The sequence below is a fragment of the Gobius niger genome (assembly GCF_951799975.1).
Source record: "Gobius niger genome assembly, chromosome: 24".
NCBI lineage: Eukaryota > Metazoa > Chordata > Actinopteri > Gobiiformes > Gobiidae > Gobius > Gobius niger.
This window is the reverse complement of record NC_136875.1, coordinates 8,866,823-8,891,532: the sequence shown is the minus strand read 5'-3', so window position 1 is coordinate 8,891,532 and position 24,710 is coordinate 8,866,823. Positions and strand designations below refer to the sequence as shown.

Below are 24,710 nucleotides of genomic sequence, written 5' to 3'. Positions count from 1 at the left end.
TCATCTTTGACTTTCGAGAAGACGATTGGGTTGATTCTCGAAACGCCGGCCGTCTCAAGTCTCGAGACGTGGATTTATTGGACCCTGGTGACAGTTTCAGAACTATGCAAGGGGATGTTGCCACAAAATTCAAGAAAATGTTTCGATTTTCCGATCTATACAGCACTGTTTTACCTGAAAGTTTGCAGCTTGTGCCCAACATGTATCAGTCAATCACAGCTAAGATCAGCGCAAAAAGTTTTCAACACCCAAATCAGTCCATATCCCTCCTTCCTGTCCAACACATGTCAGAGGTCATGTGGGCCCGATCGTAAGGTTTTTGCGCATCGCACCTTGTAGTTCGTCTTTGTTTGACATTTCGGGTTGTTCTAGGCGATTTTCATCAAAGGCAAAAATCGACCGTCAACGGGGAATGCAATGAAATGCTCAGGAAAACGTATAGAAATAGTGACAGTAGCATTGTTGCTGAAAGTGATTGTACACCTTGCAAAAAGTATTTAACTAGATCAGTGTAAACATCTCAATTTGAGAAAAATAATCCAAATTTTAGCTGTTTTGACTAGTTAAGAAGTTCTTGGGCATTTGTCCTAGATTATTTCACTTGTTCTGAGATGGTTCGGACTCGTCTCGATACATTTCCGCCTTATTTCAGGTAAATTTCTTTGCCAATGGGGTAAGAAAATTGGTCTTATCTCATTGGCAACTTTACTTTCTTATTTCAAGCGAGATTTACCCTAGAACTGGTCTGAAATGTCCTCAAACAAGCAAAGTAAACTTGGTCCGATCAGGAAAAGTGTCTAAATGAGAGAAAACCGCTCAAAACAAGATACATTTCCTCAATTCAAGTCATTTAAGCCGATGCTTGATATTTACTTTTTGTAGTGCAGTATATCCACTAGGAAAACTTGTTTGTGTCAATGGAATATTTCAGTTCTTCATCATTAGATTTGAATGGTTGGGATGGGGAAACAAAAACAACGGAAAAAAAACTATTTTGGGAGTTGCGGAAAGAATAGTATTGACTGTTTGTTGCCTTGCTGCTCACCTGATTTTATCAAACCAACTTTCCCAAGCCAGACTCCAGAATATTGACCTAATCTCTCTTTTGTATGTGTTTCAGGCTCTCCAGGCGGCGCGGCAGTTCCTCCTGCAACAGGCGTCTGGACTCAACTCTCCCAGCAGCACCGAGATCAAGCAGAGCCCAGTCCAGGTCACCACTTTTTTATCCTCTTTTACACTCCAACCTCTTTTTTTTTTTTAATGCAGACTCTATCAGTCACCCCCCCCTCTCTCTGTGCAGCGGCCGTTATCCTCGCTCTCTGATCTGGGCGCATACTTTCCCCCTGTCCTAATGCCTGCTTGTTGCTGTATGTTATCTGCCTGTTTGAATGAGCCCTTTGTAGTGATTGGTCAGTGTTGTGTGTGTGTGTTTTTTCTTTTTCTTTCGGGGCTGGATTCCACAGTGAAGCGGAGAAAAGGCGGGGGGGGAGCAGGGAGAGGTGAAGTTCCGCTAAAAAACAGTTGACGTGTTGTTGTCCTTTTGGTTTGTTTCAAAAAATCGCTTTGGGATGGCGTTGTACCATTAACTATAGTGTGGCACACGAAGAGCAGAGACAAAAGATTACTGGTGGGCTAAGCTGTGCTCTGGTTATAAACTCAAAGATTGTGTTGAGTCTTTTTACACATAATATTTACAATGGACAATGAATAGCCTTAACACCTAAGTACGTTTCACAATGATTTTTAAAGTCCACAATGCTGTTTCATATTTTCAAAATCTAAATAAACTATGTGCTAGTTTCTGATGATTGCGCAAATATTTTACAATAAAGAAAATGCCAAATATTAAAGCAGTACTAACGCGTTTGCCTTAATAAATCCTTTCCGTAGTCCCTGTGGGGGTAATACAAGTGTTAATGGGATGATTGGAGGGTCTTTCATCTCCCCCATGCTCGCAACTTGTCTGCCACCGGACCGGAGCCACCAATACACACTAACGGAATCTCGAAGAAGAAGCTAACAGGCTAACGGGCAAAGCTAACTGCGCGCTAGCGTCACTTTAAACAGTATTTACAGCCAAGTTTGAGTGAAAAAAATTATTTCCATTGTGCAATAGGATGTACAATATCCCTCTCTCCTTTCACCTTTTCTGTCAGCGTAGTATTTACTCTCCAAGACAATTAATAAGTAAAAAAATCGCAACTTGCTACAACACCTGCAGTTGCACTTATGGCCTCTAGGGGTAAGAGTTACTTAGTACTGCTTTAAAGAGCAAAAAATATGTTTTAAGTTTTCGTTTTATACAGTTTTAGATACATTTTCAAGATTAAATTGATTATTATTTTCTATCCATGAGTAGCAACGTAGCTGGTTAGCTGCCATCATGAACTTTAAATTTATTTTGATGGAAATTTTGAATGGGAATACAATACAATGGGAATACTGCAGCGGGAGGAACGTTGAGCTCCGTCGACCCTTTCAGTGTTTGTATTCTTATTATCATTATCATTATCAGTGAGAGGCGGAGCGACAACATCTTGCTAGTCTAACCGTTAGCATGTTTGCATCTTTTAAAAACAGAAAAACTTTCTAAAATACAGACATAAACTTATAATTGTGCATTGGGTAACAGACACAGAGGCTAGTTGTGTATAAGAAATACTTTTTTGAAATGAGTTCATTCATGCGGAGGTGCCGACAATCGTGCGGCCGCCACCAATCGAACAACAATCGACCCAATGCATTCACAACGGAAGAGCTAGCGTTAGCCACCAATCTAACAACGCCAATCTCTTAATAATGAACACAAATTTTGGCAAATGAGTGCACCACATGAGCGACATCCGAGCCACTTCCGTAAACATTAGAGTGACGCAGAATGTAGCGTTTTAGATTGACCTAGCGATTAGCGGCGGATGTTAGCATTCCAGCTATTGTCTTTGTTATTGACTTTCTTTTTTTCATTTGACACAGTGTAATCTAACCCAGCTAGAACTATGAGCCATTGAACATGTTCACAAATATGTAAACAACTTTTCTATTCCAGAAAAGTCTTGTTTCTATTTCTTGTTACGATGAATGAAACAGAGACACGTCACTGCTCTACTGTACTTGAGTTCTGAAACTGTTACTCGAGGCCACTGACTTTATGACGCAAATATCTTTAGCCACAAAGTATTCAAGCTGCACAAGCAGTTTGTATGGACTGCTAATTGGAAAAAGCTACTTCACGCGTTATGTAATTGGCTAAAGTTTTCTATTTGCAATGCGCACAAGTTTTGAATACCCTTAATATTCAAACTAGATTCTTACCATTTTTCGCATTTTTTTTTTCCTCAATTCATGTCAACTTGCTTGCAATCTAGGGTAAAAATAAATACGATATTAACATGAAATGTTTCTGGACTCAAAGCGCCAAGCTCATGCACATTTAGCTATTTACGTGAACTAACATTGTGAATAGGCAGACAGTGAATGAAATCAACAGGCTTTCACCGCGGTGGCCTCAATCGCGCGGGAGTCATGAGAGATCTTACATTAAATTCACCTCAGAGCGCGGGGCCTCTTATTACAGACTGTATACAAAGTGGCTAATTGGAAGATGCCAAGCTTGTCCTTGAGTGTAAAATAGATAAATAAATGCATAAAGCTTTTGAATGACCCGACCCCAGTTTTAGTAGCAAAAGTAAAAACGTTTGGAACACAAAGGGATTTGCCATCTAATTGACCTACAGATCTTGTGTGTTGTGGTGAATAGAAATACTCTTTTCATTTATTTTTCAAGTGTATTGCCGGACCCAATGTCTGCTTATGTTGCATTTAACATCTTTTAACCATTTGTGACTGTAGTGGGGTGACTGGAGGAGATACAAGATTAATGCAACAATGGTGGTGTGTCTGAAAGATAAACTTTAACTTAAGTCTTTGTTATTGATCACAGCTGCCAATATAAAGTTATTCAACAAAGACTAAGAAGATTATTTTGCTTCATCCAGGTTAAAATATATGTTAAATGTTTGGTCAAAACGTTTCAGTAATCATGACCCTCCAAACATTTCAATGAGTTAAAGATGTTTAATATGTTCGTGAAGAAACGTTGTTAGCATTTCAAGCTAACTGTTATAGAGTTAGCTTTATTGTTTATCCCGTGCGTTCATTTAGCTGGAACCCTCTGAGGTGAATGCAGCATTATAGAAACTATTACTACTAATGTCGTGCCTGCTCAACCAGGAAGAACCAGGAAATACAACCACATTAGTCCAGTGCTCAGGTCTCTGCACTGCCTTCCCGTTGCTCAGAGAATAGCTCTGCTTGTATACCAGTCTGGCACCAAAGTACTGACATGTTTAGAGCCGTATGAAACATCTCAGCTCCGTGAACCCACACCCAACAACTCAGAACTCAATTACCTCAATGAAATCGATAGTTTCGGACACTGAGCACCCTCTCCACTACGTCTTCCAGCTCCTCCCCTCTGGACACAGATACAAGACACCTAAATACAATAGGGCCGTTTTAACAGGAGTTTTGTCTCATCAGTGATTGCCTCACTAATTAATTTTGTCAGATGTTGTCATCTTTGTTTACTTCTGTGCTTCCATTTGTGTTAAATGTTGAATGCGATGGTGTTGACTTGACAGGCTGTGGAAGGAAATTTCCTGCAAGGGACAATGAAGAATCTAATCTAACCTCAGAGAGTGGTCTTGTGCTGGTCCCAGAGTCAGGGCTAAACTGAAGAGTATTTCATCTGCACGATTCACTTTTCGCTAAAAAACAGCTTTTTTCATGGCTTTGGTTGGGGAAATTTGGTCAAAAGTGCTCTCCGTAACTGGAGGACTTAGCATCTATTGTGTTGGGTTCACCACTGTAATACCTTATTTAGTCCAGATCTTTACCTTGCATTTTATAGTCCATAAATACTGACGCTTGAGAGAAGATCCATGAACGTCATCCACTTTTCTGGGCTGTTTCTTGAACTCTAGAAATGCAAGGAATCATCCATTTTTGCAAATTTCTCTGCTGTCATGAAATATATCGCAATGTTTAGGTGTACGTTGCAGTGCGTTTCCCTGACGTGCACTGTGACTTAACCCCTAGGCCGTCAAGCACCACTCCTTGCTTCATGGTCTAAACCTCTGCGTTAATTAGACATCGGAAGACTTTGATTGTCCATCCATAGCTTTGTATAATAATGGCAGAGTGGTTAGCCTAGTCTCCTCTGCCTCTCAGTGTGGAAGTTGAGGGGTTAAATGAGCCTTAATTACCAAAGTTGTTGACAAGACGCCGCCCCCCTGTCAGCGTTTATACTCCGCGCCGACAACAATCCCCCCCCCCCCCCTTTTGATCGAGACAATTCCCCGGTCATTTCGCGAGGAGGGCATTAAAAGCGGCTGTACACTGTGACACGTCGGGCACAAAATGGCGGCCCATCAGGTTAGTTTCCTGCTGGGCTGCTCTCACAAATGCAAATGAGCCCTGGCCAATAATAAGATCTCGATAATTAGATTTTTTTTTTTCTTCTCCTTTTTTCTCTGAGGGAGAACGTTTGTTACAGACAGGGAGTGGAGAGAGCAGACTTTCGGTCTAATTCTGGGTCTTTTTCTTTTTTTCTTTTTTTTTTCTTCTGCGTTTTAGTCCGCGCTGTCAAAGTCTTCCCACCCCCCGCCCGACACTATAACCCTTTTTTATATAGTTCCCTTTTTTTTCCTGCCTGTACAGTGGAGCACGAAAAAAATAGCGAGATAAGATCGTCTTTCTTTGATTGGTTGTTCAGAAATAGACCACTGTGAGCGCGCGATGGTATCTTGGCATTGTGCGGCTGTAGTCGTGCCTTCACCATCATGTGTCATAGAGAGTGGATGGGGTTCTCAATGTGTGGTCCGCGGGCTTCGTCTGGTTGCAAGACGTTTCACTGCAGAAAGTAATTAACTAGATCAGTATAAACATCTCAATTTGAGCACAATAATCCACATTTTAGCTGTTTTGACTAGTTACGAAGATCTTGGGCATTTGTCCTAGATTATTTCACTTGTTCTGAGATGTTTCTGACTCGTTTCGATACATCTCGTCGTTATTTCAGGTCATTTTTCTTTGCCAATGGGGTAAGAAAATTGGTCTTGTCTCATTGGCAATTTTACTTTCTTATTTCAAGCGAGATTTACCCTAGAACTGGTCTGAAATGTCCTCAAACAAGCAAAGTAAACTTGGTCCGATCAGGAAAAGTGTCTAAATGAGTGAAAACCGCTCAAAACAAGATACATTTCCTCAGTTCAAGTCATTTAAGCCAATGCTTGATATTCACTTTTTGTATTGTTGTTTCTCTTTTTGAAATACTTTTGGACACCCTTAGCTTTGCGTGTATCGTGTTTTAGAACCTAAAGGGAATCCATCATTGCGCCATTGATTTGTTGCCTTGCTGTTGGCTGAAAACGCTGGCTTGTATTATGTTTTTTCTCTGATGACAGTGGAGAGTGCCCCAAGCAGCACGAGATGTTTAAAAGAGCAGTTCGTACTCAACATTGTTAAAATAATAAGACATGAAGTCCAAAAGAAGGGTAAGTTGTGTAATGTGTCCTCTTTAAGCACTGTTTGAGGTCTTAGCAATCGGTATCCATGGAAAGTAAGAAACAAACCGTGAATCTTTGTATGTCTGTCACGCCAAACCAACATTGCAGCATGTTTAAAAAGCTTAAAAAGAAGTCGTAAAGCCTCGATTGTCGCTGATTCGGAGAGGTCCTTTTCGGAAATTATACAGCTGCGCTACTTCATTACTATGATTGATAATAGGGACACTTCAAACGTCACCCCCCGTAAAAATTCAATTTTGAGTTGATTTACGATTTCATTTGTTCAAATTAGGGCGATTTACATTGTACTGCGCACTAGGTGCGGTCCACAATGGGGTCAGTCAATGTCAGAGCGATCTGTGGACCCCCCCCAGGCCCCTCCTGCCTGGAGTGCCTCGCCCTTTCCCCCGTTGTCCAGAAGCTCCAGCGAGGACTGGACGTTAGCTCCACGGACCTCATCGTCCATCTGTAGCTCGTCTGCTCATGGGAGTTGAAGGTGTCTGGTTCTCCTCGAGGTTTCTCTTTTCTCACATTGGGTTCATGAGTTCCACCTTGCCGGGAAGGAGGGTCTAAGCACTTGGGACGCCCAGGACAACTCACTGCTGACTGTTCATTTGGACATTATGCTGTACTGCCTGTTTCACTGATAAACGTCTGTGTCCTTGTGAGTAGGGCTGTGCAATTAGTCGAAATTCGATTCCGATTCCGATTACAACAGTAAACGATTAGAAAATTAGCATAATCGCAAAAAATCTATTATAATTTTTTTTTTGCTTTTTCAAATTTTTGTTTATTTTTTTCAAATTTTTTTTTTTTTTCAATTTTTTTTTTTTTGTAAAGCAGACTTGCATTATTTCAGGCCGCTGGGATTATTTTCCCTTCGCTTTTCAAGTGCCATGGCTCATGCTTTTGTCTGACATAAAAACAAACAGCTGTGTGAGCTGTGTGATGATGTCATCAGGCCGCACTACTCAGTTTGCTTGCGCAGGTGTGAGGGCTGGCCAGCAGGGGGCAGGTGTGAAACAGGGACCTCTCTTTAATCAAGGCGTACTTGAAATCATTTGTACTTTGATGACTGTCCAGAAAACATAAAATATCATCATAGTGCTTTGATTAATAAATAAATAAAACAAAGCTAGACTTTTTTTTAAAGGCAACAAATAATCGTTTGAATAATCGTGATTTCAATTATGACAAAAATAAGCGTGATTATTATTTTTTCAATGATCGAGCAGCCCTACTTGTGAGCGTACTTGCTGAAATGGTTTTGCAAAGTATCAGACTACTCTTGTCGTCACAACGCTGTCACTGAATAGTTCAATCTTTTCCCATATTGCGCATCCCTAATCAGGACTATGTTATACAAGTATTGCTAAGTCAACCAGTTAAGTAGTATAGCTAGCTTAAAGTTGAAATGAAATTAAACTAGTCGCAGCACATTTCAAACATTCTTCACAGGGACAAGTTCGTTCGATAAGCGCGTTTAACAACTCGCTAACTTGCTAGCCACGACTAGATCCCGTTGCTTTCTTCATTTCTATAACCTGCGATTAGCCAAGTGGCCCCTCTTAGATCACCGACGGGAAAGCTTGTTGGCAAACCGTGGATTACACAGCGCGGCACGTGGCTCCCTGACCCCCTTTTCAAGCGTTTGGGCACACTTTTGGCACGGTTTTTTGGCGGCGGTGGGACCTTTGCGCGGAGACTTGGCACACCTCCTCGCGTTAGATTAGCGCGTAGCATGTTGTTGGCCGCCTCCCGCGTATGAGCACAGAATGTAATTGAATAGCGGCGTGTCCTGTTTTCATCTATTATTGAGGGGCCCGGGTTAATGAGTGAGAAATGAAAAGGCTCGTTAGAGATATGTTAATTAGCCGAGAGGGAGAGAGGGAGAGACCCGTGAGCTGAGATTTTACCACTTTAGTGGAGATTTTCAAGCCGTGGCACCAGATTTTCCCAGTTTTTTTAAAAGGAGGGAACTGTAAGCCGCTGCCCGAACTCGTTTCTAGCTCTCACTATCACTCCAGCTCATTCCGATTGTTCATGAGAATTGATTAAGTGCATATTTCCGATGTGTATGCACCTTGAGTGAGCAAAGCAAGGTGGAGCGCCGTTGAAATGAATTGTGCCGATTCGGATGCCTGACTTTTGAAAGCATTTTGTCTTTTAAGATGTTAATGGGATAAGATATTTACAAGATTGTGTCAAATAGGGAACAGTACTGCAGATCTCTCTTTGTTTCCAGTCAAGCTTTCTCGTTTTTTAAGCAATACATTTATTTTTCGATGGAAATTGTATATTTTAGGCCAAAATAACCCTAAAATGGTGACTAATCATGGCTCCAATTTAAGCCCAATTTGAGTCATGTCGACTTAAGGTGAGACACTGCAGGTGAACAGGGAACAAAAATTAAATTCACAGATATCAATTTGAAACTTTTGCTGTAGATCACTGGCGTAAATGTGAGAAAAAAATACATTGCAAGTTTTCTGTCATTTTACCTTTTCATATAAGAACAAGGTGTTTTATGCCTGTGACGAAATCTGAATGATGGATAGAGCTACATTCAAATTTATTGTTTAATTTTATTGATGAATGAGTTACCAATACTTTTTCATAGGGGATTTTGGATTTCTTGTTTAGTTTTAAAATAAGCTGTTTTTTAGTGGAAAAATTCGTAAAATTTTAATTTTTGCCTTATTTTTTGACATTCAAAACTCAATAAATGGGGCTAGGGATTAAATCGTAAAAAATCCCTATGTAAAAATCTTCCATGTATTGTTCAGTCCAAGGCTGGAAAATTTGAAGTCTTTAGCTCCTACTGACGTGGACATAGTGTCGCCACAATGACGGAAAAATGTGTTTCGAGTAAAAAGCCCTTGAAATTGCATTCTCCCATATAAGTCTATGGGGGAACATTGAATCAGCGCAATATTTAAACATGTTATTGTGAAGATTAGGTATATTTTTGGTTTCCGGGTGAAAGCTTGTATGTTCAGAGACCAATTTGGCCCAAAACCAGAAAACTGAAAAAATTGAGTTTTGCCTGTAGTGTCTCCCCTTAAAAATGTAAGTGGTGCGACAAAATATTTTTCTCAGTTGGACAGCAGTCAGATTTTTGTTGAGTGTAGCTGTAATGACAATAGTCTGATAACAATGCAGCCAATGTCCTTTTTGTCCCTTATCTTTTCAAGTTAATCAAATGACTTTGCATCATAATGAATATCAACTTATCTTTATTATTATGTAAAATGTGCTTATAGAAGACGACTTGAAATGGCAATAGTGAATGTATTGCTGAATGTACTGTTTTCGGTACAATAAAGCATTACAGCCTCTGTATTTATTTTTTAGTGACTTGACAAACATCACAACTTCGGAAGTGAGTACGTTCAAACCAGATTGTGAATGCTTTGCTTCTTGAAATTGTCACAGTCACAAAGTGTTACAGTTTCGAAAGTTTGTGAACGCCATCAGTCCCTGATCATCGCCTTGCGTTAATTGAATCTGAAGAGGCGACTCGTGCTAAGTAACTCTATTCAGTCAAGCAACACATCAATGTAAATCAATGCTCTCAACCACTACAATATCCTCTCTATCGCCATCTCATTTGGCTAAATATCGATCATCGGCGAAGCGTTATTAAAACACAGAAAGAATCCAAAGACTCCTCAGCCCCTCCGTGAGCTCCACTCCAGACTATCACCCCCCCCCCCAACAATGAAGCCTTTTCTCCTTTTAAAGAAAAAAAAAACAAAAACAGGGTTTCTTTCCCCACAAAGTGCATTCCGTCCATCCACTCCACACAAGTGCTGAGGCGGCAACTTCCTCTGATTTGATGCGGACGCCCATGACAAGAGTATTTTCGGGCGGAGAGAGAAAGTGGGTATTTTCTTTTTTGCGGGGGGTGGGGGGTGGGCTCCGGACAGAGAATGAAGGCTAGGGGAAAGAGGAAAGAGTTCGGGGGTAGGGCCCAGCCGAGCGTGAAAGTCTTATTTTGTGATTTTGAGTGAAATAAGCAATGAAATATGGTCGATAGAGAAGTGCTTTTGTGGTTTCGGGGGCAGCGGGGCGTTAGATGGAGCGCGGCGGTCGGACACAGGGAAGAAAAAAAAGGGGGGAGCAGTTTTCACTCTGACCCGCACCGCTCCGTCAATGTCCGGTTGTGAATTTTTTTGGGGGGGTCGATCGATCAATTGTGAGTTTTGGTTCTTGACTTCTTGTGTTATCAACTGCTTAAGTCATGGACGACGAGATTTGTTTGCGATGTTGGGTTCTCTAAAAAGTTTCACGTCGACTTCTGGGTTGAAAATACGCAACCAGAAACCATCTTGCCAACAGTCCGACTTGATAAGACGGGACAAAAAGATGTTGAGCGCACTTTGCATGTTCTAGGTCGTGTAGGTTTTCTTCAATCAAACTTAAAAACTGCAGAATCGGCTACTCCTCCATCTAGATCGTCAATCAAGATCTGGAGAAGGCTCATCGTTCAGCCATCAACACATTCCGTCCCCTTAGAATTATAAGGTTCTGTGTACGTTCTGAGCAGTTCTGAGGTATTTAGGTTTAAGTTTTGACCACCCAAAGAACAAAATGTAAATGGGTACTCTCAGAAAAGCACCTAAATCTACAAAACTTTGACAACAATATAGATACTTACTACAATATAGATATATCACACTACAAAAGAGAATTCATATAGTCGCAGATGGGACTGGCGGTTTATATCTTCTTTGGTCTTCTTTCCTGCCTTCAACTTCATCTTGGCACGTGTCCCTTCTCAACACTTTGGGAATATTGCACCTTTATCTGGCCATACTCTTCTTCAGAGTCTAAAGTTCCGCTTTAAAGTCCACTTGTTTCGTACGCAGAGTCAAACGAAGCCCACCTGTGGCAGAGACTCCATTAGATCTCCAGTCTTCCACCTGATGGAAAGACCGTGCGATGGGTTTGTGGCTTCTCCGTCTGAGATTTCTCTGACCGATCTGCTGCAGGAAAGCTGGTCGAACGTGCCAGATCATTGTTGTTGAGCCAAAAGAGCAACGGTCTAACCCGGTCCACTGATGAAAGCGTTGTCCAGATTGACACCCAAAGAGTGTACGATGTCTTCTACACGTCGAGGACACATGCATGGACTCCTTTCGAAGTTCCCTATTTTTTTCTCAGCCCTTAGTTTCTTGTATAAAACATCCAGGTGCAAAATTAGCTTCAGTATTTCTCAAATGCTAGCGCGCAACATGGTTTCGCTCAGGCATCTTCTCGCCCTTTTTCCCGCCAAAAAAACGGCCTCCAGACCGAAGCGTACAGCCCTGACACAGCAAAACCCTTGAACCTTTCGGGGTCAGTGCGAGGTTTCCCTTCCAGTATAAACCCCACCTGGCCCCTCTCATCACTCACACCTCAGAAATGTGGCCCCGGGCCCCACAGCAGAGGGGCCAACTTGAGGGGGGGGAGGAGGGACTCTCCACCAAACAATGAGGCCCTTTAAGAGTCCGGCAAACAGCACTCAGCACAGTAGGAGCAGAGCCTGTCTCGCTCTCACTCACACACTCCTCTCCAAAGCACTGCAAAAAGAAAAAGAAGAGGACTTTGAGAGTACCCAACTGTTGTTTTCCGGATGTGGAGTAAACACATTTTTCTTCTTAATAAACTTTTGTTTTTATCTCACTTTGATGCACTGGGATTTGTTGTACCTCACAGTAAAAAGATCCTTGATTTGAATCTTGGATCAGTCAGGGCCTTTCTGTTTCATATTCTCCTTGTGTCTCTATAGGTTTCCTCCGGGTGCTCTGGTGTTAAAAGCACTTTACCTTGCTTAATAAATGTGATAGAATAAACATATCTTTAAGTGGGCAATTCATGAATAATTGAGGCTTGCAACGATTCTTTCGGGTACTCTAGAATTTCAATTGTATGTTTTATCATTTGAAATAATGTCTATAATGATAAGCCTTCGATATACAGAGGCCGGGGCTGGTCCTGAGAGCGCCTAGAGTCCTCTTTGCAGGCAGCAGTGTGAATCACCTGTGAATACAAGCTTTTCAGTTTCAGTGATCAGCCCCGTGTGAAACAGACTTTGAGTGCAGAACGGCTCAGAATGGGTCCAATGTTGGATTATGGGCTTGCAAAATATCCAGGACAGTTTTGTGATTTTCCTATGATGCAGTGCCACCCGGAAAATACAGATTGGTGTGCTTTAGTGGTGGAAGAAGAAACAACCACAGTGAAAAGGATTAATCAGAGCTTCGTGTATGATGCGAAATACTACTTCAGATTTGTTTCTAACGTGAGAACAACAATATAACATGGTTAGAAGCGTAAAAAAAAACGGATATGTTTCCTTTTAAAAGAAAGTAAGATTCATTTTTGCAGTGCGTTCATCCACTCCGCCCCTTTCTCCCCTCTGCCCCCTCCCCAGACAACAGCCTTCATTCCTGGGCATGTGGAGGAGCGGCGAGGGGCTGTTTACCTGCTGGGGCCTAACAAGGGACAGGATGGACACTGATGAAAAGATCGGAACAAAAGAGCGTTTTTTACTTTTGGAGTGGTGTGAGAGGGGTCAGTTTCTGTTACCGAGAGGAGCGCGAAATCTCTCGAAAAACACTGTGGAGCATAGTTTGGTAGGCTACTGCTTTAGCTCGGGCTACTGCCCAATAAGTAAAGTTCAACCATCCCGTCTAGAGATGTAACATAAATCTTAATTAGGCAGTTATATCATGAGCAGATTACAATGGCTGTTGTTATATCCTATGTCCATGTGGTTTTATTCTACACAAAACTTGCTGACTGCCTAGTTTCAACCAGAGGTTCCAAAACTTTTCAGGATGCGACTCATGAAATAATCGTGCCAACAGACCCAGACACATCCTGTAAAAAGTAATTTCCTTGGAGTATCAACTGTCGGGGAAGGCTTAGCTCCTTGTGCGTGCTTAAAAAATGATGGGGGCAAAAGTGCTCCCTGAGGCAACCCACCCCGACGCAGAAATATCGCACAAACTCCACAGAGAAAGGTCCCACAAGGAGCGCAACTAACTCCTTGCTGTGAAATCTTATTGTCAAGGCAATTTTATGGCGATAGTTGAAAAAATAAAGTAAATTTAAAAAAATAGAAATATAAGCGACATAGGAAGATGGAGAACATAATTCCGAGAAGAGCACTTGGACTTGCTCAGTGACCTTGTGTAAAGTATGAGTGCACGGTTATGGTTATAGAATCTCTTCTTGTGTCACATTCTGAACCATTTTCCATTAAGGCACTAAAAGTTATACATTTTATATCGTAAATTAATTGGCTTATAGAGGCTTTAGTGAACTGGTGTAGTTCGGCGGTTCACTAACTTCTAGGCAAATTTAAGGCCTTAAATTGGATTCCAGCTGGCATTACAACTAAATCTCTTGAGAAATTGTGACCTTGCTCAGCTCACCTTGTGCATGCTTAAAAAGTGATGGGGGCAAAAGTGCTCCCTGGGGCAACCCACCCCGACGCAGAAATATCGCGCAAACTCCACAGAGAAAGGTCACACAAGGAGCGCAACTAACTCCTTGCTGTGAAATCTCATTGTCAAGGCAATTTTATGGGAATAGTTGAAAAAATAAAGTAAATTTTAAAAAATATAAGCGACATAGGAAGATGGATCATTCCGAGGTGAGCACTTGGACTTGCTCAATGACCTTGTGCAAAGTATGAGTGCACGGTTATGGTTATAGAATCTCTTCTTGTGTCACATTCTGAACCATTTTCCATTAAGGCAGTAAAAGTTATACATTTTATATCGTAAATTAATTGGCTTATAGAGGCTTTAGTGAACTGGTGTAGCTCGGCGGTTCACAAACTTCAAGGCAAATTTAAGGCCTTAAATTGGATTCCAGCTGGCATTACAACTACATCTCTTGAGAAATTGTGACCTTGCTCACCTTGTCCATGCTTATAAAGTGATGGGGGCAAAAGTGCTCCCTGGGGCAACCCACCCCGACGCAAAAATATCGTGCAAACTCCACAGAGAAAGATCCCACAAGGAGCGCAACTAACTCCTTGCTGTGAAATCTCATTGTCAATGCAATTTTATGGGAAGAGTTGAAAAAATAATGTAAATTTTAAAAAATATAAGCGACATAGGAAGATGGATCATTCCGAGGTGAGCACGGTTATGGTTATAGAATCTCCTTCTAGGCAAATTAAAGGCCTTAAATGGCAACAAAAGGCATTCAATTGGATTCCAGCTGGTATTACAACTACATCTCTTGGGAAATTGTGACATAGTTCACCTTTTGTTTTACTGGATAATTTAGTAAAAAAAACACCAAATTTGCTTTAAAACATTGCAATTGCCTCTGTTTGACGGCACGTTTGAAATATGCACCGATTTCTTGCGTTACTGGCAAAAGGATATCTCGCTATCCTTCCCATGTGTCCAATAAAAGAAGAAAAAAGATACATTGCGACATGGCAGCCCAGCGTTAAGGCATTTGTTTTGGCGTCCAAAGAAAGGAGCGGGTCGCCTTTGACGAAGCTCCGCGGTGACAGATAAACTGGTGTGCATTAGCGGCCTTATAAACTCCACTTCTCTCCGACGCGTGAAGCCGGGGCAAGACGAGACACACGGCCTGAACTGCTGATGTCCTGTTTGTGGATTTGACGGGGAGGAGGAGGCCGGGGCGTCCGCCGAGGTGCCGGTAATGGGCAGTGACAGGGATAAACAGCGCTGGGTTTTTTTTTTTCTTCGATGGGGCCACGGGGGAGGGTGGAGGGCGGAGGGTGGAGGGCGAAGGGGGTTCAGCGACGGCCCACTCACTGTCATTTTTTTTCAATTATCTGTCGCTTCTCCGGGTCCCAGTGGAACCGGGGGCTGTTTAGATTCTTATTACAAAGCGCCGTCTTCGCTCGAGTGATATCCGAGCAAGCGCGCAGGAATGTTTGTTTGAAAAGAGGGTTGACGTCTGCGATGGGGAAAAGGTTGCAACGGTGGGTTGTGCGGAAGCTTTGGAAGCCAGTAGAGGCTGAGAACCTTAATACTAGTACTTTAATGACACTAGGTATACGGTATATCAATGCTTTTTCCAGTACCTAAACAAAATCACACGGTTCAAAAAATAAATTGTTATATTTTAAACCCACATTTTGCTTTGTCAATATTTTGACATTGAATATAGTGGGTATCTCGAACACATCTAGCACTTTGTTGGTTACAAAATACCAAAATACCTAGTAGTTTCACATCCTCTTTTTTTTTTTTACATATTGTACTCTCATCTGTCCATAAATCCTTTAAAGGAACAGGCCACCGTTCTTTCCATACTAGCTTAGACGAGTTGATGTGTACCTGTCTGGTCTTTGTGCATGGAAGAACCCGGTCGTTTCCAACTTCGCCCCCGTTTGGAGCTATAGGAATGTGCTGGGAGAGGCCAAATGCTAGCAACATCTTTGGTCTTTTTGCGTGACTGAGGGCACACAGTTCTTCCATACTGCGATATGTTCTTGCCTGAGCTTAGACGAGTCGATGTGTACCTGTCTGGTCTTTGTGCGTGCCTGTGGAAGAGCTTGGTCGCTTCCACCCCCGTTTGGAGCTATAGGAATATGCTGGGAGAGGCCAAATGCTAGCAACATCTGCGTTGTGCGTGACCGAGCGCACGCACAAAGACCAGACAGGTCCGCATCAACTCGTCTCAGCTCAGGCAAGAACATATCTCAGTATGGAAAAACGGCGATGTCTCTGAGCAACTTCTGGACACTTCAGTTCCGTTACAGACACTGAAAACGAGAAAACGACAGCACTGGAAGATCATGGATTCCTGGAGGCTCCACCCTTGATTTTTCCTTTAGTCTTTGACCGTTACTTTGCTCCCTTTCCAAGCAACTAACTTCTTGCGACCTTTGATGACTCTGTGGTCCACTCCCAAAATGGCATGGCTTCTGAAACGTTGGCCGTAGAAATGGTTTCGTTATTGCTAATAATCGGTAAGTCGTGAGCACATTTTAAGGTTGTTTTGCACATGTAAGGTCCAGAGAAACGTGCTGCCCAGTGGCCCCCGTCCTCCCTCAACCCCTCTCATCTCCGGGCAGTGGGGCATCCCTTCTTCCCATCTCCCCTGCTCGTTACAACTGGGGGAGTCATCAGGGCCCGAGGAGTTCGGCTTCGGAGCCTCATTGAAATGCACGCTCCATCCTCTCCTCTCCTCTCTCTTCTTTCTTTCTTTCTCTCTCCTCCTCTGGGATCCTCTGTCTTCACGGCTCTCCCTTTGTTAATCAGTTAAAGTCCCTCTTCAAACAGCCGTCCTAATTACCCCTCCTCTCTGTAGAAACGCCGGGCTTCTCGCTCTCTTTTCTCTTCCCTCTCCGCTGTGGCAGGGGTTGACCTCTGTCAGCCACCAGCCCCTTACCACATATTTGTGCATATTAATAAGTGCAGTGTCTTCTTATTTCTTCTTTTTTAAATATATATATATATCAGGCCATTATCTTGTGGGTTAAATGTTTTTGCGATATCGTTGGTGAGGTGTTTTTCTTTCTTCTGATTTCGGAGCGATCCCCATGAACCCTAGATGTTGGATGGTTGATGTTCTTGGGTGGGAATCCCAATCATCGGCTCAGAGAATAGTCTTGGAAGCAAATACATCTCTGACATGTCACATACGAACCTGCAGGACCAAGAGCCAGGACTAAACACAGTTGGGCCAGCGTTTTAGTTTTACACAGTGAAGATCTGGAATTGTCTCCTTAACATCTTACTTTTGATGTCAGAGTGAAAAGAAATTGACCGATCTCTTCCTTGACCACGATAATTCGATGATGTTTGCAGCGTTTTTTGTTTCGAGATTTCTGGGAAGTGACAATAACAGCGTGGCACTCCCTCGTCCTTCCCACGCTCACCCATTCACAAATATTGACACGCCGTACAAAAGGCGACTGAGATGACCCTGCGATCCCAAATATGGTCACTTCCTCTCTGGGAGACAACCCTGGTCATCGCCGTGGATGAAAATGGGAGAAGACGCATTTCTTCACCTTTACTCTACATACAGTGTCTTCCAAACAAGGGGAATACGGGGGAACCCTGGGGGTACTTGGACACTTGGGAGGGGGTGCTTTTGCTTCCGATTGAAAAAAAAAAAGTGAAACTGAGTAGTATTTCAAATTGATTTTCCAATGAAGGTTTCTGAAAAATGTTTGAATGTGGGATTATCGAGGCTCCATGGTTTGAACACAACACGACTGAAATACTGAATGATCGGAGTTTAGCTGAGCCGTTTGTCAAACATTCTGGCAGGATTCTCAAGGTAGGGTGTACCTGGAGTATAAACGGACGACTCAAGGGGTGCGTGACAAAAACGATTGGGAACCAGCGCTCTAGTCCAGTGTACTCTAGAGTACCCACTGCCTCGATTATTCTGCCAAAGGTTTTACAAAATGATGAACTATCTCAGATTTATTAGCAATGTGTAGAGTACTCTCAAATTATAACTACAACTCACCTTCATTTTTACATTTGAAATACAAATAATAAGTACCCCCTGCGAAGTGTCCGCATACCCCTGGTTGGGAAACACTCTAGTACACACAAAGTACTTTAACCACCGCTTGATCACAAAGCTTACTATCAAAATCTATCAATCCAAACACATTTTTTAATGGGTTGTGACGAGGGCTGAACAATATGGACAACATTTTATATCTCGATATTCATTCCAGATATCTGGATATCGATACGATATAACTATGGGTTAGGTGAAAAAATTAAAACATAATAATAAAGAGTGCAGTTTTATTGAGGAAAATCTTAATTGTTTATATCTTGCTTTTTCAATTTTAATGCTTTGAATGTTCATATCTCGATATCAAAATGATAACGATATATCGTTGCTTGTTCGACATTAATATCTTGAATGTTCATATCTCGATATTGATGCGATAACGATATATCTTTCAGCCCTAGTTGTGACCCATTAACCTCTTAGAACACATTTTCTCCAGTTAAAGGTATAGTTCAGATATGTTCTTACCTGAGCTTAGACGGGTTAATGCGTACCTGTCTGGTCTTTGTGCGTGCCCGTGGAAGAGCGTGCAGCTTCCAACTTCACCCCGTTTGGAGCCATAGGAATACATTGGGAGAGGCCAAATGCTAACAACATCTTTCGTCTTTTTGCGTGACTGAGGGCATGCACAAAGACCAGACAGGTACGCATCAACTTGTCTAAGCTCAGGTAAGAACATATCACAGTATGGAAAAATGGTGAACTATTCCTTTAAGCTTTACCCAAATCCATAGGTTGCAGCCTACAGGCCAGTTTCACACCTCATTTGAAAGCTAAGACTACATTTTCATTCCTTTTTCATCACGACGGTCGACGGGGGCGCGGTTGGTAGAGCGGGTCGTCTCGTGATTGGAAGGTCGTGGGTTCGAATCCCAGCTCCCCCCAAATGCACACCCCGTTGTGTCCTTGGGCAAGATACCTCCAGTGTCTGCCTATATTGGTGTATGAATGAGTGTGAATGGGTGACTGGTTCCTTACTGTAAAGCGCTTTGGGCTATAATATAATAATCATGCCTTCAACCAACGGAATTTGGTTCTAATGTTCAATCTTTAATTGTAACACAGCGTATTGTCGAGGTAATCTTCCCAACATACTCCAGAAACAAACTTAATTACAGTGTTTGTAATGCACGGGCCCGCACCTCTGCTCCGCTTTCGACCTTGCCTTTGGGCCCGACTTCCTGTACGCTACCCTCCTTCACCACCACCACCATCATCATCATCATCATGATGCGCCGTCTCCATACACTTCACTAAGATAATTACCACGGTCTTCCCACCCCAACCCCCCCCCCCCCCCTCGCGCTCCTCACCGGTTTCACCCTCCCTCCGCTAATCTAGCCCACATCTCCCGCTTTTAAATTAACATGCAACATTAAAAAAAAAAAAAAAGAAAAAAAGGGAGACGACGGCAGCGGCAGAAAAAAAAAAAAATTAAATGCTTTTATTAAACGCCTGACTTCAAATCGCCCTGCTTTTCAGACCTCTGCCTATTCACGGCCCAATGAAAGGGGTTAGGCAGGGGAAGAAGAAAAAAAAAAAAAAAAAATCATTCACGGCGAGAGACAAAGCCGGATGAAAATATAATTCCGTATTGTGCGGAGAGAGCGCCCGCTTTTGTCCCGGCACGTCAAACCGCTAATGGCGAGGCTTTTGTTTTCGCCCGCCGCGGCACCAAACCCCCCCCCCCACACCCTCACCCCGCCCCGCCATTCCCCCGTCTGCCGAGTGTCGTATGGCGCTACCGACGCATGCCCCGTAATCACCGCGCTTTGTGATATTAGATTATAGGGGCAATTAACGGCGTCAGGGAAAAAAAGAAAAAAAAAAAAAATAAGAAAAAAATCGGGGCCCGGCATTCAGCCCGTTTTTTTTTTTTTTTTTTGTATTTATTTTATTTTATTTTAGATGGTTACATTGAGAGTAGAAAAGGGCGCAAACCCGCGGCGTCTTGGTGTCAGCCAGTCAGCCAACACGCCGAAAGGTGCATAACGGCGGGTAATTATTGGGGTGGGGGGGGCGGCGTGGGGGGGGGGGCGCGCGACTTGGAAATGTCAATGGCGGTGTGTATAAAATAGAATGTACGAGTTGTCAGGCGGGGAAGAATGGGATGCACAAGAGCAATTAATTACAGCTTTTCATTTGTCGGAGCGGCGTGACAGGGGGCCCGGCGGCGGGGGCACGCCGGCGTCACGCCAACTCGACCCCCCCCACACACACACGCACACACACACGCATACACCCACACGTCACCCACGACACCGCCCAATACACACTCTGAAAGTAAATCTACTAAAGTACTGAACTTGAGGAGAGTTTTTGGAGGATTTACTCGAGTAGTATTTCTGTTGACATTACGTTTACTCCACTCCATTCGAAAGATGAATATAATACTTTTTACTCCACTGCATGTCTCAGGGATTCCCAAACTTTTTTGGCTGGGACCCCCAAAAATTGACACGTAAGCAACTCGGGACCCCCATTAACTATATCATTGTCTCTTGTGCGGCTTTAGGGCAGGAAAAAAATATATAAAAATCAAGTTAATATGTATTTTAACTTCTTATTTTGGATATTTGAATGGATTTCACAAATTGTATGATGTTTTACACTCAAAAATATACTAAAAACAGTTGCTTGAAATAATCTGAGGACCCCTACCCAATGCGCCCAATTTGGGAACCACTGACATGTCTAATAAAGGCTCCAAAGTAAAAAAAAAAAAAAAAAAAAAACATTTTTCTATGTGATTTGTTCATTAAAAGCCAGTTATTGAACACTCCAGAACAGCAGGTGGCGCTGTGCATGTGTACGGTCAAATGCCATTGACTCACAACAAGGAAGAAAGTTTGGCCCCATCGTGTTGCCGTACAGAGGTTGAATTTGAGCTCAATTTGACTGTTTTTTTTTTTTTACTTTTGAACTTTCTGCAACAAATACTTCAGAACTTCCACTTCACTTTTAAAGATTTGACTGAGCTACTTCTACTTCTATTGGAGCAATATTTGACCAGCAGTATCTGTACTTTTACTCTAGTAATGAAATCAAGTGCTTTGACCGCCTTTGCTCTTAACTGCTACTACTGCTACGACTACTACTACTTCTACTCCTGACTTAAAGCCTTAAAGGAACAGGCCACCGTTTTTCCATTCTGTCATATGTTCTTTCCTGAGCTTAGACGAGTTGATCCGTACCTGTCTGGTCTTTGTGCCTGTGGAAGAGCGTGGTCGCGTCCAACTTCCCCCCTATTTGGAGCTATAGGAATACATTGGTTGAGGCCAAATGCTAACAACATCTCTGGTCACTTTGCGTGACTGAGGGCACGCACAAAGACCAGACAGGTACGCATCAGCTCGTCTAAGCTCTGGTAAGAACATATCTCAGTACGGAAAAACTGTGAACTTTTCCTTGACCTTGAGTGGCGTTTTGTTTCAGCAACCCTGCAAAACGCCAGCCCACACTCCGACATACTGTACGCCGCATGGTGCAATCCATAAAGCTTTAAAGTCTCAACATCTTCCCCAAACTGTCCCTGGTCCATGTGGAGATTAGCATATTTGACAATAGAACCGAGTGAGTTTCCACATCTACATTGTACGTTTCGTGCTTGTGTACTTTTGTCGGGACAGTGAAATGGACTTGCGTGAGATACAAGGACGAAACGGACATACGCACTAGCCGGAACCGCCGAACTTTGGATAACGGAACAAACTCTCCAAGTAAAGGACTATGTTATTTTCCAAATCAACAACCTAATCAAATGTACCACACTGCAAAAAGTAAATATCAAGCATTGGCTTATATGACTTGAATTTTGAGCGGTTTTCACTCATTTAGACACATTTCCTGATCGGACCAAGTTTGCTTTGCTTGTTCGAGGACATTTCAGACCAGCTCTAGGGTAAATCTCGCTTGAAATAAGAAAGTAAAACTGCCAATGAGATAAGACCAATTTTCTTACCCCATTGGCAAAGAAAATTACCTGAAATAAGGACGAAATGCATCGAAACCAGTCAGAAACATCTCAGAACAAGTGAAATAATCTGGGAAAAATGCCCAAGAACTTCTTAACTAGTCAAAACAACTAAAATTTGGATTATTATGCTCACATTGAGATGTTTATACTGATCTAGTACCATTTATTGTTGCATGGGCAGAATAATCAGCGACGTCCGATTCCTCTCTCCGTTGTTGTCGTCTCTGTTTGCCCAACAAATCCAAATTGTCCAACGAGCTCGCCGGCCCGCTCTCCCGTACATGCCGCGCGTCTCCGTTTGCACATTAGCGCGTGTTGTTTCGCGTCCGTGCGCGCGGTGTTGTCCTCCCTCTGTTGATAATCAGATTTTGGAGCTTTCAGAGCGTTTGTACAACGTCCCCCATTTGTGTTGCGACTGCCTTTGTATCTGCGCTCATCTCATCTGATAGTCACTTTGTTGTGCGCGCCTCTTAGCCAGGCTTGACGGCGCAGACAGGGGGGGGGGGGACGCATGGCAGGCCCTAATCGAGTGTTTACGCACCCGGAGATAAGATTCGGAAATTGACGTTTTATCATCAAATAGGAATTGTTTTCGTGTCAATAAAAGAAAAAATGTGCGTATCTTGTCGTGTTTTGTCAGATTGGAATCCTCTGTTCGATCTAAAACTCTGCCTCCGCGCCATTCGCAACAACAGACCTCACGTCCTTTTTTGATTACTTCCCGTAAAAGTCCTCTTTGGTTCTAGCTCTAGGCCTCCTGTTTCCTGACATTCAAAGTTTTATTCATCCTCCTAAGCTGTGATACCTCAATAATAACTATATTGTGTACGGGTGGGAACCTCTGTGCGTCCCTCACGATTCCATACGGCTTACAATAATAAGAACCTCACAATATTGATTATTTTATAAAGAACTATAAGCTTGATATTCTTTAGGATTAAACCTACATTGAATTTCATGCGCATCATTCCCCTTTAAAAAAAGAAAAGTATGTGAGTGACACGTGAATTACTAATAGGGCTGAAAGACATATCGTTATCGTATCGATATCGAGATATGAACATTCAAGATATCAATATCGCGAAAGAAAAATCGTTACCGTATTTATATCGAGATATGAACATGCAAAATATTAAAATCGAAAAAGCAAGATAGAAACGATACAGATTTTCATCAATAAAACTGAAATATTTTGTTTTATGATTTAATTTTTCTGAAAAATGCTTAGTTTTCACCTAATCCATAGTTATATCGTAATGTATCGATGTCGAGATATCGGCCATGAATATCGAGATATGAAATTTTGTCCATGTCGTTCATCCCTACTAAGGTTCCGTGCCGGGAATGTTGCACAACATGATGCTAACATCCTGGAGTAATAATTGGTTTCCTGTCTACGTTTGATTCCTATGGAGAGTTAGCCGTGTTAGCTGTAGGATGGCACAGGATGTAAATACTTCACCGGAAGAGATTGCTGTGCTAATAACTTTAGCTATTTTAGCCTTGAAACTGAAGGCTAACTCTAATTTGATGCTAAAAAAAAATTAAAAATAGCACCACCATCTGAACATTTTTTTATGAAACACCCTTGGTTGTTTTATCTTGTTTATTGTTTTCACGTATGTTAAAATATGGACAGGAAGTAGTCTTTACCCTCCACTGTCTAACGGGAAGTTAGCCAAAAGCATTCCGTGCACCTCTTATGTCAGTGGCAGATCACTTCATTTGCATTTAAATGCACAGGAAAAGTCCTGTTTCAACGTTTTCATTTGTGCGACAGCCTCATTAATATGCATGATGTCATCAATAGTATAATATCAGCATAAGAATGATTGTATAGTGTCACAAAATATCGCAATGTATTCTCAAATGTATATATTGTTACACCTCTAACATGTAGACTAGAGTTGTAGTAACAGTTGTAGTATAATGTGTATATAATGTGTACAGGTGCCGGTGTCCATGGCGATGATGAGCCCACAGATGATCACTCCTCAGCAGATGCAGCAGATCCTGTCTCCACCTCAGCTCCAGGCTCTTCTCCAACAGCAGCAGGCTTTGATGCTACAACAGGTAAAAACAACAACTCCACCAACCACCACACCTGTGCTCTGACCCGCCCACTTATCACACCTGTGCTCTGACCCCGCCCACTCATCACACCTGTCCTCTGACCAACCCACTTATCACACCTGTCCTCTGACCCCGCCCACTCATCACACCTGTCCTCTGACCCGCCCACTTATCACACCTGTCCTCTGACCCGCCCACTTATCACACCTGTCCTCTGACCAACCCACTTATCACACCTGTCCTCTGACCCCGCCCACTTATCACACCTGTGCTCTGACCCGCCCACTTATCACACCTGTGCTCTGACCCGCCCACTTATCACACCTGTGCTCTGACCCGCCCCCTTATCACACCTGTGCTCTGACCAGCCCATTTATCACACCTGTCCTCTGACCCCGCCCACTCAGCACACCTGTCCTCTGACCCGCCCACTTATCACACCTGTGCTTTGACCCGCCCCCTTATCACACCTGACCTCTGACCAGCCCACTTATCACACCTGTCCTCTGACCCCGCCCACTCAGTACACCTGTCCTCTGACCCGCCCACTTATCACACCTGTGCTC

At 42.7% G+C, this 24,710-nt stretch overlaps 1 protein-coding gene across 5 annotated transcripts in view; it reads left to right on the top strand.

Moving 5' to 3' along the window:
- Positions 1-24,710, top strand: part of foxp4 (forkhead box P4) — a 196,263-nt gene that overhangs the window by 107,573 nt on the left and 63,980 nt on the right. For all 5 annotated transcript variants that reach the window (XM_079582163.1, XM_079582159.1, XM_079582162.1 and 2 more), the window contains 2 exons: positions 1,121-1,210; positions 24,022-24,144. In XM_079582163.1, coding sequence (XP_079438289.1) covers positions 1,121-1,210; positions 24,022-24,144 — 213 coding nt within the window. The remainder of the gene's footprint in view (positions 1-1,120; positions 1,211-24,021; positions 24,145-24,710) is intronic.